The sequence below is a fragment of the Trichosurus vulpecula genome, chromosome 8 (assembly GCF_011100635.1).
Source record: "Trichosurus vulpecula isolate mTriVul1 chromosome 8, mTriVul1.pri, whole genome shotgun sequence".
Classification (NCBI taxonomy): domain Eukaryota; kingdom Metazoa; phylum Chordata; class Mammalia; order Diprotodontia; family Phalangeridae; genus Trichosurus; species Trichosurus vulpecula.
This window is the reverse complement of record NC_050580.1, coordinates 37,164,017-37,179,104: the sequence shown is the minus strand read 5'-3', so window position 1 is coordinate 37,179,104 and position 15,088 is coordinate 37,164,017. Positions and strand designations below refer to the sequence as shown.

The 15,088-nt window shown below is 44.4% G+C and overlaps 1 protein-coding gene across 1 annotated transcript in view; it reads right to left on the bottom strand.

Moving 5' to 3' along the window:
- Positions 1-942: 942 nt before the first annotated feature.
- The window catches only part of TBC1D2B (TBC1 domain family member 2B), a 78,171-nt gene continuing 64,025 nt past the window's right edge, over positions 943-15,088 (bottom strand). The window contains exons 10-13 of the mRNA XM_036735652.1: positions 14,217-14,334; positions 10,820-11,005; positions 8,993-9,114; positions 943-4,774 (exon numbers count right to left, since the gene is read on the bottom strand). Of these exons, the coding sequence (XP_036591547.1) occupies positions 4,579-4,774; positions 8,993-9,114; positions 10,820-11,005; positions 14,217-14,334 (622 nt within the window). The 3' untranslated portion in view covers positions 943-4,578. The remainder of the gene's footprint in view (positions 4,775-8,992; positions 9,115-10,819; positions 11,006-14,216; positions 14,335-15,088) is intronic.

Below are 15,088 nucleotides of genomic sequence, written 5' to 3'. Positions count from 1 at the left end.
GCAGAAGCAATGAGAAGTTACAAAGAGGTGAATTCAGGTATGGCTACACTCTCCTTCCTTCCCCATCTTGACCTCTTAGTAAACCAGTTCAACTCTAAACTGTCTCTTCTCTTGACCGCTTAGCCCATTGCTGATCTAGCCCCAGAGAAAATCAAGATCTTGCTGGCTGGATCCAGTACGAGCTTATGCTATGTAATATCAACTGGGCCCTCACTGCTGGGAGGCAATTCTTTTATGCCTCCCTCATCGAGTCACTATCCCACTTTCTACAGCAGCTCTCCCAGTAATTTTCATCCCTCCTCAAGCCTCCCATGGCTCCATGTCAGACCCGAGAGCCCTCTTAAAATAGAGAATAGGTCAGAGTGGGAAGGGATATTGGGGGTTTTTGATGTATTCCAATAAAATGTCCATACACTACAGAGGGAAGAAACCAACCACCAAACTGGCCCAGACATAAAAAAGATTTAGAATTCGTGTCTTAGGGGCCCATACCACCAAGCCTGATTGACCTGAGTGGAAGAAATGGAGGTTAAGAGGAGAGGCAGGTGCCTTGAATATTCTAGGGACTTAATAAGGGATGATTTGGAATAAACTCCCAGGACTATTCCATACACACACACCTCCATCCCTGCCCCACCTTCGACCCCTTTCCATGTGTTTTCCCTCATTAGAATGTAAGCTAGATGAGGGCAGGGATTGTCTTTCCTTTAGCTTGGACCTGTATTCCTAACACTCTGCACAGTGCTTGGCACATGGTAAGCACTTAAATGCTTTATCTGGCTGCTCTGTGTTCTATTATACATAAAGTTAGGGATTATCAGAGCAGGAAGGGACCTTAGACAAACCCCTTTGATTTCTTGACTCCTAATCTTTCTCTACACTCTAGCTTACTTACAATGATTATTTTAATTGTGTAAATAGGGAAAAAACAACTCAGAAAGCTACACAAAATCAACATTTTATTTTTTCCTTTAATATTACAATTCTAAAACTTCACTTGAAGCTCCAAGTAACACATAAGCCAGTTGGCTACTTAAGAAAACGAGAGCCTTCCTTTAAGGCAGGTCGCTTCAGACATCTTTAGCCAGCTCCAGGGCTGGGGGAGGGCCAGTCTGCATTCTTACATCACAAATTCCAGCAACACAGGAACATCACATGCCCATGTCAAAATGGCCCCCTGAGGCTTTCTCACCATTCCCCTGCTGTCCAGGGGCCTGGTCAAGCTCGACCTGCCAGATCCACCCCTGTATACATAATGAAAAATACTGCAATTTTCTCCGGCCCCAGCTCCAAAGTGGGGAGGGACAGTTTATGCAATATGATAAACCATTCGTCAAAGAAAACAAAGTAGGAATACTTGTCTATAATATTTGATATTCCCGTACACAGTATAGGTGAAACCCGAATTACTAGCAGCCCACCTCAGGCAGTGTGGCTCTTCCTCCCTCTGGCATTACTCTAATATTCCAGCATGAGTAACCAGAGGGACAGCTGGGCCTATAAAGTTCATGCATAAAGTGAATGCTGACCGAGGACAGAGGAGAACAGTAACTCAGTGGTTTGTGCTTACATAAATACACATAAGGGGAATCATGCATTTACCATGTAAAATAAAATGTACATTATCTAGAAAACCTCAATAAAATTGCCTATAAAAATATAAACTGTAGTGAAAATATACAAAACGTACTTATTCATTGCATGAAAACACGAGAATTTATCATTTTCATCTTGAACATTGGCATTTCCAAAGCGCTGGCTTAGAACAGGCCAGGATGACTGCCATTCTTCCAGCTGAAATGGGAGACCCAGAAGTAAGCTGCTCTGCATGACCTCTGGGGTCCTTCACTAATTATCCAGTCTTGGTCTCTAGAAACTCATCATCTGGCAGCCCATTTCCCCCATGGGTTCTCACCACAGGAGGACAACAGTGCATCCCATTCCACTATAAGGTGAACAGCATGAACCTCTAGAGACTCTAAGATGAATTTTGAGGAAGTTTAAGCTCCCTCCTGCCGGCTCTTTGGTAGAAGAAGTGAATGTTGGAGTAAGGGATAAGCCTTTCTTTCCCTGCCCCCACCCCTGCTCTCTGCTGGGATATCAGTGAACTTGTTCTTCCACATTCTCTTCTGCTGTGGTTCCAGAGCAGTGGGGAATAGGGAGTGGTGATGGGGATGGATCCCAGAATTGCCAGAGTAAGAAATGTAATTGCCTCCCATGTTCCTAAGAAATTCCAATACAGACAGCCCTGCAGAGATCTATTGGTCCCGTGAATTCCTTCCAAGGAACAGGCCCTCTGCTCCAAAAGATCACCACAGTATCTACTAGGGAATCAGCTGATCAAACACCATCCGCCCCATTAAGAAAGGGCTGAGTTTACAAATTCAGCCCACATGTGGCAGTTCTCTCTAGAAACTTTCTTGAACCACTTTCAAACAGCAGTTGCAAGATCTGTTTCTAAAAACAGAATCTAGCAACAAGTTAACCCCAGTAGATCTGCCAGAGATGAGGAAATCTCCACCCTGGAGTTTGCCAAGTTAAGAACCATCACTTCACAGGGCAGACGGCAGAGCTGCTCAGTGTGCAGCAGTAGCTGGGGAAGTTGTCCCAGATTGGCTCGTAACTGCAAGGCTCAATTGTCCACCAAGTTCTGAAGAAGTGTGTGCTCTGCTAACTCCACTTACAGCCATCTTTCCCCACCCCAGCCAGGGATGAGTTTTAGAAGGAATTTCACATGAAATTATTATCTGAATAGAAAATAAGACTACTGTATTAAAGGTGCAGCTCACTGTAGAGCCTGGCCTCCTCAAAAGAATACTCCAAATTCTAACATCAGAAAGATTAAACTGAGCCTCAGTTTGTTGGACAACTAAAAAAATGGGTGGAAATATAAAATTTTTTTAAAAAAATAAACTTGATCATAAAACAGAATTTCTAGAAATCACTGAACAAAAATTTGAAAGTTAGTGTCCACAGAACATATGTCATTATTTCCAGAAGTCTTCAGTCAAGATAGGGATGTTGGAAAAAATGTAATTTCAAACCTCAGTTTTTAAAAATGTTCCTTACAATATCTATGAGTTAGAGTGGAACCATGGTATTAAGCACAAAACAACTTCCTCCAACTAAAGTCTGTCTAAACCCAAAATGGACATATATTTATTACTATAAACTAAAGGAAATCTCCCAGAACAAAGGCCCTCCCACATTCTGATTTGATTAGAACAGATGGCAGCCACTTTATTATCAAGTAGCATCCCAGGGCACACTAACAGCTGAGAGGAAGCCCCTGTAAACAGCCAGCCACAGGCTGACAAGTGACCAAAGACGATTGCTAACATTAAGGAAAATGTGGCTCTCTAGGAGAGACTTGATATCTTTCTCCAGCTTCTCACAAAGGAAATGCTCTAAGACTAACCATGGACCAATGGGGCCATTCACCCCGACAACACGGAGAGCCAAGGCAGGGGTAGAAACCTTGGATGGTAAAACTCCTCAGGAAGTGGCGCTTGAATTAGAGAATGCAAGGAAATGCACCTGGAGCCAAATCAGTTTGCTCTTTTGGGACAGAAACTTCTGAGAAAAACTGAAGGTGGGAGACGCTTAGCCTTCCCAGCCACTGAGGAAATGTGGCTACCCCTGACCCATCCTTGGTCAATGCCCAAGCTGTGTTTGTTTGTGTGATATGGTTTTGTTCCCTTGTTGGGAAGTCAAATCTTACACTAATCAAAGAGTCTTGCCCAGGTATTTACCATAAAGTCCCCTCCCCCCAAATCGCTCCAAGACTGCCATGGCTGTTGGCTCCACAGCATATAGATTTGCCACCAATCAATGCATCTTAACAAGCTGAATGCCACTGAAGATGACAGCCCTATTACTCTCTGTACCTACTATAAACATGATTGGCAAATACTACTGAGGAGAATTATGGAGGGGCTATGTATGTGGAGAGTTTCAAAGCCCTAAAGTTGCTTTTGAATTCTTGTTTGGGAAGATGCCCATGGAAGAGCAAGGAGAAATGCAAATAGAGGATTTCATAGGGCATTTTCACTGCAGCTTTACACAAGTGTATAGAAAAGCATTTCACTGACAACATTTTAGAAAGGGAGGGACACCCTCTTTCGAGAGCACCTTCTGCTGCTTGTCCCCCATGCAGCAGATGCCAGACAACCCTGGTCAGGAAGGTCGGGCGTCCATCCCCCAGAGACGCTCCATGTGGAGACTGCTCCGGCTACAGAACGACTCTCTACAAGCTAGGGCATTGCAAGGGCCTGAAGAGTCAAGCAAGATCAGGTCTGAGGAGGGAACAATGGTTCTGGGCCTGCAGATGCTGCCGAGCCTGCCGACAAAAGTTTCCTAACTTCACACACAACTGACACAGGACTGTGTGAAAAACGGCTGTAAACAAGTGAATGGGATTCTAACTCAGGCATTAAAAAAGGCCGTCATGTTTGGAAATGTGTCCAGCAGACTTCCAAACGCTGACGTGTACATTCTCTGTTTTAAAGAACAGACTGGCCTGAGCTCAGCCTGCTCACCTCGCTTTGGTCAGGATGCCCTGGGAGGGCAGGGCTCCGCTCAGCTGTCCTCATCATCATCGCTGATGAGGTCGCGCTTGTCAGGGTCGGTGTCTCGCTCCCTCATGAAGTCCTCCCGGATGGCCTCCAGCTCCGTGAGCTCAAGGCGCACCTTCTCCAGGTGGTAGCTCCTCCGATTCCGGATTGGCCGCAGAGGAAAAGGGTTCAGGTCATTAAAAGCAATACTGATCAGCTTCCTAGAAGACAAACACACCAGGGACAAAGGATGGCATTGCTCAGCTGTCTTCAGTCAAGTTTTCATTTCAGTAAATCCTCAATCAGTCAAGCAGCATTCATTAAGCACCTACTATGAGCCAGGCACCACACTACGTACAGGGGATACGCAGAACAGCCAAAGACATACCCTCAAAGAGCTCTCTGTCCAGTGTGGGAAACAATACGCAAACAGCTATGGACAAACAAATTACAGACAGGATAAACTGGGGCTGGAGGGAGGCCTAACCCTAAAGGGGATCTCGCACCCGTAAACGCTTGATGTTGACTCGGTCCTTCAGAAGTATTCCTAGTGAATGGTGAGGTGGAGAGCGCACTGGAGGGGAGACTGCAGGCTCTCTCTGTGTGACCTTGGCCAAGTCACTTCTATGAGCATCCCTTTCTTTGTGGGTTGCACTCTTTCTAACTCTAAATTCTATTATCTGTGATCCCAGGGCAGTTGTACGGAACATCTGAGTCATACGTTTATAGGATTATTCAATACAGAGTACCATTTAAGGATAAAAAACTGAGGGCAACTATGAATATATTCAACAATTTAAAAAATTAAAAATTTTAAAAATTCAATAATTTAAAAAAATAAAACCTCAAATGTCCTGAGGAATCACTGTAGATTTCTGACACTCTCTACTTTTATCCATCATGTTCTCATAGCCAAAAATGACCTTTTGGAGGGCAAGAAGCTTTTTCTTCCGAGGCTGGCATAAGACACAACAATCATCATGATGGGGGCTCATGGGACCGTCCATCCCTCAGCATGGCTCTCTCCTGGACCCTGCTCTTTTCTAACTCCCTATCCCTTGGTAATCTCAATAGCTCCCATGGACTCAACTGTCATGTATATATAGATGCCTCCCAAATCCACACAGACAGCCCAAATCTTTCTTCATTTCTAGCCAAGGCACATTAACCTCGAGGTTCTGTCTGCACTTCCAACTCAATATATCCTAAATGGAACTAATCATCTTTCCCCTCCACTAAAAAGATTCCCTGTTTCTACGGATAACGCCAGCATCTTTCCAGTCATTGGTTGGAAAGCTGAGTCATACTGGATCCCTCCCTGTCCTTTACAGGCCTTCACCCAGGTTTAATCAGCTGCCATGTCCTGCCTGCTCCATGTCTACAACCTTTCTCACATCCGTCACTTGCTTTCCCTGACTCTCGTCACCTACCTGGACTATTATAACAACTTCTATACAAGGATCCTTGCCCACAATCTCTCCAATCTAACCTCCACCCAGCAAGCAGCCAAAAAGGGATATTCTCTGACCACAACCTCAAGTTGTCCCTAAGATAAAATACAAACCCCACTGTTAGGAAGTGAGAGTCCTTCACACCCTGGCTCTAGCTGAGATTTCTCTCTTCACAGCTGTGTTCCCAGCCCACTTGGCTTCTGCTTCGCCTGCCTCGGCATCCCTGCCCAGGCTGTCCCTTCTCCGTTGCTTTTTCAGAATCTTCCATTTCTTCAAAGCTCAGCTCAAGCACCACTTCCCAAAGAATGACCTTGTATTTGTTTGTTGCATATTTTGTTATTTCTTTTTACATCTTCACACATATAAAAATGACCCTGGAGGACGAAGGTGGCACCCAGCACCCAGCACACCTGGTGATTAGTAAGGATTTGTTGAGTGGCTGAATGCTTTAGATTTCCACAAAGTATAAGATCAAAGGAAGTCAGAGAGATAAGAATCACAGAACCTTGAGCATCTAGTCCAGGGCTTCCTCACCTTTTTCCACCTGGGACTCCTTTTTGCTCAGCTTTCATCGGCTGTGTGGCCTGAGGGCAGTGCAAAATGCGCATGCTTTGTGTTCAGAACCAAGGCTGCAGTGAAGTTACCCAATGCAACAGGACAATTGCTGATAGAAACACCTCAGATTCATTACGCGTTTGATTTTTAATTATTTTTTGGTTGTTGCATATTCTGAAACCTTTTGCTATTTTTTTTTATCATTGACAAATTTTTGTGGCCCCATATGGGGTCCTGACCCACAGTTTAAGAAGTGCTGAATTTTAGTCCACAGAGGCCCAGAGGGCAGAAGTCGTTCACCCAGGGTCTCCAAGCTAGTCGGTATCAGAAGTGGAACTAAAGCTCACACCTCCCTAGCCATGGTTCACCCTCATATGTTTTCCACATTCTTTTACCATGGACAAGTCACAATTTCTCTGGGCCTCTGTTTCCTAATCCGTAAGATCAGGGTCTTCAAAATCTCTTTGAGCTCCAAAAATGCTACCATTCCATCCTAAATTACCTCAATATTTTTATTTCAAAAATACTGGAGAAGCAACTCCATAGAAATTCACAAGGTGGAGCTCTGCAGCCGTGTTTAAAAAGCCAATTGAGGAAGAAGCCAAATCAATTCTCGGTTTGGCAGGCATTGGGCCAAATGCCACTTTGACTAATGTTCCCCATCAGAAATGAGAGGCATTTGGCACGCTTCCCAGCATATGCAGGGACACTGGTGATATCTGGAGTCTGCCCAACTATGAACTTTGTCCTGGGAGCCAAAACAGCTTGAAAACAACTCAGTTTATAGAGAAGAACCAGCTGCTTTTGGGCCTCGAACTCTGTCAAAGCTTCCAAGAAATAGAGAAGTGACTACAATTCTCATGGTTCCTCTCAGTCCTGTGATTCCATACTTCAGAGATTATTTCTTCAAGATCCCCAATAATCACACCATTTAGGCACAAACTACATGAATAAAGGCTACATCTTAACTTTTGAAGAATTATATCTTCACTCCAGTCCTCCATTGCCCATCACTGCACAGAGGCAGCCCTTGACTCACGGGGACTCTACCAGCAACGCATAAATTAGGCCCAGTCCCACTGAGTTCAAAGGGCTTCAAGTACTGGTCCAGTAAAGAACCGTGTATTCTGTCTGGCCTCCAAGTGCCAAGAGAGAACTGTCACTACCGGGCTAGCCATGGCTAACTAATATCTTCAGCCACATCCACTCAAAGATTAGATGTTACATCACAGGGAAGCTGAAATCTGTGTTGGTGGAAGTCGTGGATTTTTGTAGCACTAAAGTACAAGGATTAAATCGCTAACATGAGTGACTGACACACATTGAAATTCCATTCCGTTTCACGCCATCCAGGGCACCTCCACACAAGCCTTACACAACCTTTCTCCACCCCTTCCTTCAGTGTTCTGGTGAAGAGATGCATATCTGTGCCCCCCGCCCAACCCAGTGATCTGGGTCTCTTATCCCACAACTCCAGGGCCCATATTCTCTGTCCCATTCATCTGTGCCCTTGACTGTGTATTACTGAATTGTAGGAGTAACTTAACTGCTATTTGTTTCACACGCATGTCTAGATCTTGTTTCTCTGACATGACTGTAAGGTCACAGAGGGTAAGAATCTTCAGGCAAATCCTCTCCCTTCTCCAGGTCTCAGTTTTCCCAATCTTAAAAAGAGAGGGTAGACTAAACAGATGATCTCTGGGGTGCTTTGACATTCAAAGAGTCTCTAAGTTCTTCCCAAAGTGTTATAGACATTATAAACAAATGAGAAAATTAAATTCATCAACAAGTATTTGTATGATGCTGCTTCTGAAATCCTATTGTCAGAGGACTAGAGCTCAGCAAACCCCAATGCAGGAAATAATACTGAATTCAAGGGAAAGGTGATCACTTGTCATAGCCAGCAGCTGCTAATTCCTCAGTTCTAACACTTGGTGCTTTTTGGCTAATGTGATTCAGAAGACCGTGAAGCGTTTATCCTCCCAGATCCATCCTGAGGCTGGTTTAGGCCACCCAGTGACATGCTCACTGCCTCCACTCTCTGGCCACAGGCAAAATCTGATGAAAATGAGCACGGGCAGAAGCCTGATGGGAGGCATTGCCACTAGGGAGTCAGCCCTAGCTCCTGGAGGAGCTATGAGATGAGCTTCAGGTCCTTTTTAGCACCAGTGATTGGCACCATCATCCCATTCTCTGTCGCTGACCAGCAGTTCAGGAATAATTGCCCTTAAGGTATCTGTAGATGCCAGAGGCAGCCTTGAACCTAGCCGCACCCCACCCCCAACACACAGACACACACACACACACACACACACACACACACACACACACACACACACACACACACACACGGATTTCTTCATGACAGAGCCATTAGTCAAGATTCCTAACTCACTCCTGAGGTCCAGCAAGGTTATCTTTAGAAGCCCATACCTAGCATCGAGAACAGTGCGAGTGAAATGCCGCAGACACTTGAATATGGCCATTGGATCATGTAACTTCAGGATTGCTTCTTCTTTGTATTTAAAAAGTGCCAGAGCAAAGCGGAAAATGACCTGTGGATTCAATGACAAAAATCAGAGGATTCTGGGAGAGATCCCCACTGCCATGCCTGCTTGGAGCCTGGGGACCTCCTCCTATAGCACACCACCGAAGTCATGGAGGCAGCTAGGTGCAGGCCATTTCTCCTGATCCATAGTCTGTCAAGGGGGCTTTCCTGAGCTATGGCCATGTTTGCACCATGAGCCTGCTGGAAGAAGAGTAACAGCAGTCGGTGTCAGGGCAGGAGAAGGCTGAGCTCAGTGGTCTCCACTCAACTGGCTCAGGACTCTTCTGGGTCTCTCCTAAACCCCAGCATCATCAGTTTCACTTTGACCAACAACAGAACATGTTTCTAAATTTTTCTTTCATAAACTAATGCTTCTGTTCCTAATACTACAGGGAATCAGAAACTACTTTTCTAAACTAATGGGCTGCTGATTGAGGGGAACACATTGGATGTTGTCTGGTTAACGAGCCTGCGGCAAGCCCCTTAGCCTCACTAAGCCTCAGATCTCTCATCTGTAAAAAGGAAACAATCCTTATGTTGCCTGACTCATGGAACTTTGTAAGTGGTGTGCTGGGTAAGCCATCTTAATGTGAATCGTGATCCTCATTACTAGCTGGGATTTTAAAATGCAGCACCCCCAGGCCAAATGAAGCCTGCCTGACAATTCCCTTTCAAGCATTGGTCCCTTCATTACCAATAGGCCAGCACAGCTTCTCTACCTATCTGCCTCCATCACTAGGTCACTGACTACCATCAGCTATTATCCTTTTAAGACTGAACCAGTTAAGAAGTGCAGTTCAAACTAACTGTAACTGACACTAAAATTAAATTAATGGGGCCCAAACTCCGGCCTTCAGATCATAAGGCTCTATTAGTGTAAAACCTGGGGTGGGGCCTGTTAAGGTAGGGTTGCCACCTCTGAGGCATAGTTGGGGACCATCTTACTGATGAGCCAGAGTACAAATTCTTCATTTCTGGGCACTGAAAAACATGTTGATTTATTTTGGCGTGAAGACAAGTTTCAGAACAGAGCCCTACTCCCCAAGGAAAAGAAATTCCAGTGCCCTAAACCAAATAGTTTTGGGGTTCTATTGCAATATATACTTTGCTTTAATAACAGAAGAAAATCAGACACCTTACACAATGCAACAGGTCCTTTCTCCTGCACACAGGAGGATTGCATAGCTATGGTCTTCCAATATTAGCAGGGCTGCTGTCTTCTTACCATACAAGGCAGAATTAAGGACAACAGATGGCAGATTTAGACAACATAAGGAAAAACTTCCTGACAATCAGAGCTGCCCAAAGGCAGATTGGGCTGCCTCAGGGAGACAGGTGCTGGGTTTTAAACTGTGGGGAGATAACCTTTTGTTTGGTTCATGGCAGGAAAGATTCATGATTTCATGATTAGGATGCCTCTAAGGTTCACTCCACTCGCAGGCTATAATAAGAGAACATTTGCCAAACATTTCTGATTTCATCCAAAGAGGACTGACTGAGGTCATACAGACTTGCCTTAAGTAGACATTCAGAAAACAGTCTCATGAGACAGTCTGCATTTAACTCAAATCAGAACAGGCTTCAATGTCAACTAAGGTCTCTCTGCTTCACTTCACTATCATACTGACTATTCTGCTCTACTCAAAGACTTCTGACATAAAGCGATTATCAGTATGGTCATGATCATCAAATATATAGATTAGGCAATGTACCTTTGGTCCTTCATAAAGGAAAGAGTCCCAAATTTTAAAGAGGATGTCACTAACAACACTGTCCACAAATATCACCAGGAACCAGTTGAATGTGATGAGTGTATAGTCAACTTTGTACTGTTCAAAGTGGGAATGTAACCGAGGCAGCTTCTCACTCATGAGATCCTTGAAAACTCGCTGGTCAACCTGAAGAAAGAAAAAGAGAGTGGTAAACAATACCCATCCACATTAGTTTAGCAGCAGCATCTAAATCATTACCAAGGATCCACAGGATGCCCAGTACCATCCTAAACACAAAGAGAGTCAAAACTACCCCAAGTTTACATTAAGTGTGGCACCAGGAACAATACATGCTGTTCTTCAGGTCAAAAGCCCACATTACTGACTCTTTGATCATGTGGAGACAGGGTTGAAAAAGCCAGCACTGTCTTCTCCACATTGTATAAAGCAGACGGTCCCTGAGTTTGATCCTAACACCCATACTCAAAAGGAGCTTATAAGAGAAAGAGGCAGTCCCAGAGAGTAGATAGGTTCACAGACCATTGCAAGAAAGACTGGACACAACATATGTCAGAACTGGGAGTTAGCTTAGGAAATCATCAGGTACAACCTTCTCACTTGACAAGGATAAAGGGACCCTGGGCAGGGAGCCAGTAAGGGGCAAGGTCAACACTAGAACCCAGGGCTCCTAGGTTGCACAGCCAGTAAGGGTCAACACTAGAACCCAGGGCTCCTAGGCCGCCATCCAGTAACAGCATTTAACATTAAAGTGTAGCTCCTGGATGATGGTGATAAAAATGTTTAAGGGATCTGATAAGCATGCTGACTTGTTAAATCAAACAAAATCTGCTCACTGACCTGTGGTGGATATAACTCTCAGAACCACACAGGAAACAACATCGCTACTCTAGTTTGTTGTTGCTTTTCAGTTGTGTTCACCTCTTGGTGACGCCATTTGGGCTTTTCTTGACAAAGATACCGTAGTGATTTGCCATTTCTGTCTCCAGCTCATTTTACAGATAAGGAAACTGAGGCAAACAAGAGTTAAGTGACTCCACCTAGGGTAACTAGTAAGTTAGTAACTTACTAGTAAGTAAGTAGTGTAGCTAGTGTCAAGTCAACTTTGAACTCGTGAAGGGGAATCTCCCTGACTTTAGGCCTGGCACTCTATGCACAATGGCACCACCCAGCTGCCCCTTACTACTCTATAAAGCCCCTTAATTTCATTTGAGGCTGGGGTTAGTGACCTTTTGAGTACTGGATGCTAGTGTTAGAGCTTGGCCAAGGCTGTCCACTGGCTTAAGAGAGGAAGAAGAAATAAGAGGGCAGGGGACTGGGGTGGAGCGTGAGATGAGGCACACAGGAAATAAGAGAGAAAATGAGAAATGACCTCATCACCAGCCCCCGGGGGCATAGGCTGAGTTTCTCCTGTACCCTCTTGGCATTAAACCCAATGCTGAGCTCAGAACAAGCACTTCTGCCAAAGCAGGCTAACTGGAGAACCTCAGAAGTGCTGTGAGCAGGGATCAAGGCGAGGACTACTCAGTGCTGCTCAGAAATGTCAGTCTGGGATCTCCTTGAGCCGACCAGGGATGAAGTCTTCGGCTCAGGTCTCTGGTTTGGCCTTCTCTGCCTTCAGAATTCTCACAAAACCTTGCACTTAAGTAATCTTTGAGTTGTATCCAACTCTGTGATTGTAGGGTTTCCTTGGCAGAGACACTAGAATGGTTTGCCATTTCCTTCTCCAGCTCATTTTACAGATAAAGACACTGAGGTGAACACGGTTAAGTGACTTGCCCAGGGTCACATAGTTAGTATGTGTCTGAGGCCACATTTGAACTCAGGTCTTCCTGACTCTAGGCCTGGCACTCTATCCACTGCACCACCTAGCTGCCTTAATCACACAAACACATCTTTCTAAAAGATTTTTAACATGTTTTTTGGCTTCTTAGCACAGGTTGGTGCAAATTTTATCTTTAAATTCACATATCCAAAAAGGTTTGTTTTTTTCCATGGTGCTAATGCTAAGTGGAACAAAGAAAAGACAACAGTTTGAGGTTTGCCCCTACTCTCCGAAATCCCGAGACACCTGACACTTGGCCATTCTGTCCTTCCAAGTCATTATAAGACTTTCCTTCCTGACTTGAACTCCATCTTTTCCCCTTTTCTTTCTTATATGATGGTATAAAAACTGGGAATTGACACCAAAATGAGTCTGAAGATTCATGAGCAAAGTGTCTCCGAACAAACACTCTTGAAATGTCAGTGACACTCATGGCACCACAAGAAGTCAGAGATCTTGGAGCTAATTAATCAAAGCCTTCATTTTTAGGCTGAGGAAAGTGAAGCCCACACAAGGTTACATGACTTGCCCAAGGCAATAAATAGCAATGAATAGCAGAGGTGGAATTTTTTTAAGATAGATTTTGTTAATATCTTTCATTCTACATCATTTATAATTTCCCCTGAGCTCCTTCCTTTAGTCCCCTCCCAAAGAGTCATCTCTTATAATAAAGAATAAAAAAAGGGAAAGAAACAAAGTTCAGCAGCGCCAACCAAAATGTAAAATGCCTGTCAGATGTTATGTGCAGTATTCCACAACCACGACCCCCACTTCTGCAGGGGGGTCTGGTGGGGGAGGTTGCCTCTTTTTACTTTCTTCTTTGGGGCCAAGTTTGGCTACTCTACAGAACATTCAGCTGTGATTGTTGCGTTGGTCTTTCCACTGCCACAGCTGTACTCACTGAACAGGCCTGTTTTCACAGCTCCGCCGACTTCACTTCGCATCAGTTCATATAAGTCTTTCCAGGCATCTCCAGACTCATCGTGCCTGTCATTTCTGACAGCCTCAAAGAGTCCATGATCTCCCTCGGTGGTCATTTGTTTAGCTATTCCCAGCTCAATGGGAACTAGCCTTGTTCCCAGTTCTTGGCCACCACAAAAAGGACTGCCATAGTATTGTGGGGCGTACAGGGCCCTTCTTTTTGTCACTAACCTCCCTGGCACACGTGCCTGGATCAAACAGCAGAGATGCTTTGGTCACTGTTGTTGCATGATTTCAAATTGCTTTCCAGGGGGGTTGTGGCAGAGGCGAGAGGCTAACATCTGACTCTGGACCCCGGATCTAACGTTTTGTCCATGCTAAGCTGTTTCTCTCCCTCCAACACCTTGCTACAAGTGTAGGCCTACAGAATATGACAAGTACTTCTGATCTCAGATCTTCCTTCCTCAGTATCACCCATAAAATATTCTTTGTTTAACTTTTCAAGCTGACAATTTCTTTGATGTTCTTCCCTCAAGTTAAATAATTAAAACCTTAAAAAGAAATAAATGAAATTACAGTTTCAACTCTAAAAACAAGGAATGGAAATGTAGCATTCTCTGGATCTTGTAATACCTGTGATCCTAGGAGAGTCTTTGTGTAATAATCTCGGGGCATGAAAACTTCCACGATGGTAACAAGACACCAGAAGGCATCTTCTTGGTCCAAATAGAGGAGAGCAACTGCAGCCAACCTACAAGCAGACCGAGAAAAGTCAAAGAGCTGATCCTTCCAGAAGAAAGCATCTGTTTCAACACTATTTACAAGAGACAGATATGTTCTTCATTCCTCTCCCACAGCCAAAATGATTTAGCACATCCCAATAAGGAACAGTCAGCAGGACTCCTCCAGCCTAGCATTCCTGAAAGCTTGAGAACTGAAAAAAGATTTCCTTTTCCGTTTCCATTTGTGTTGTCTTTGCTGCTGAGACACTACAAGTTAGTTCTTTCCTTTGACTGGACTGTTTCTCAGGAGCAATCACACACACGCTGCATTAAAAAGCAATTTAAAAAACCCAAGAAACATATCTCTTTATCTCACTAATTAAGCCTGCTGTCCTGTTCAAAGAGTTCAAGTAAATCCACGAACACTTAACGAGAAATCTTGAAATAAATGTGGAAAGCAGCGGCAGTTTGAAGCCCAAAGATGCTTCTGACTCTAGGTGACTGTGAACAACCGAGAGCCTCTCTGGGAGCCTGCCTCCTCATCCACCAAAGGAGGGTGCTCGTGCTTGACCCAGAGTCATGAGGAGGGAAACATGTAAGTCTCTGTGTTTGGAAGAGCTAGCTTCAAAGGATTCAGAGAAATTGGTAGATGTCTGATTTCATGGCCTCACATTCTACAAGGCGCTGGAAAAATTAATCTAAGACGGATAAGGTTTCAAGAATGAAATTCAGAGATTAGGATTGCTACACCTGCTTTTTTTACTTTAGCTGAGGCACAATATA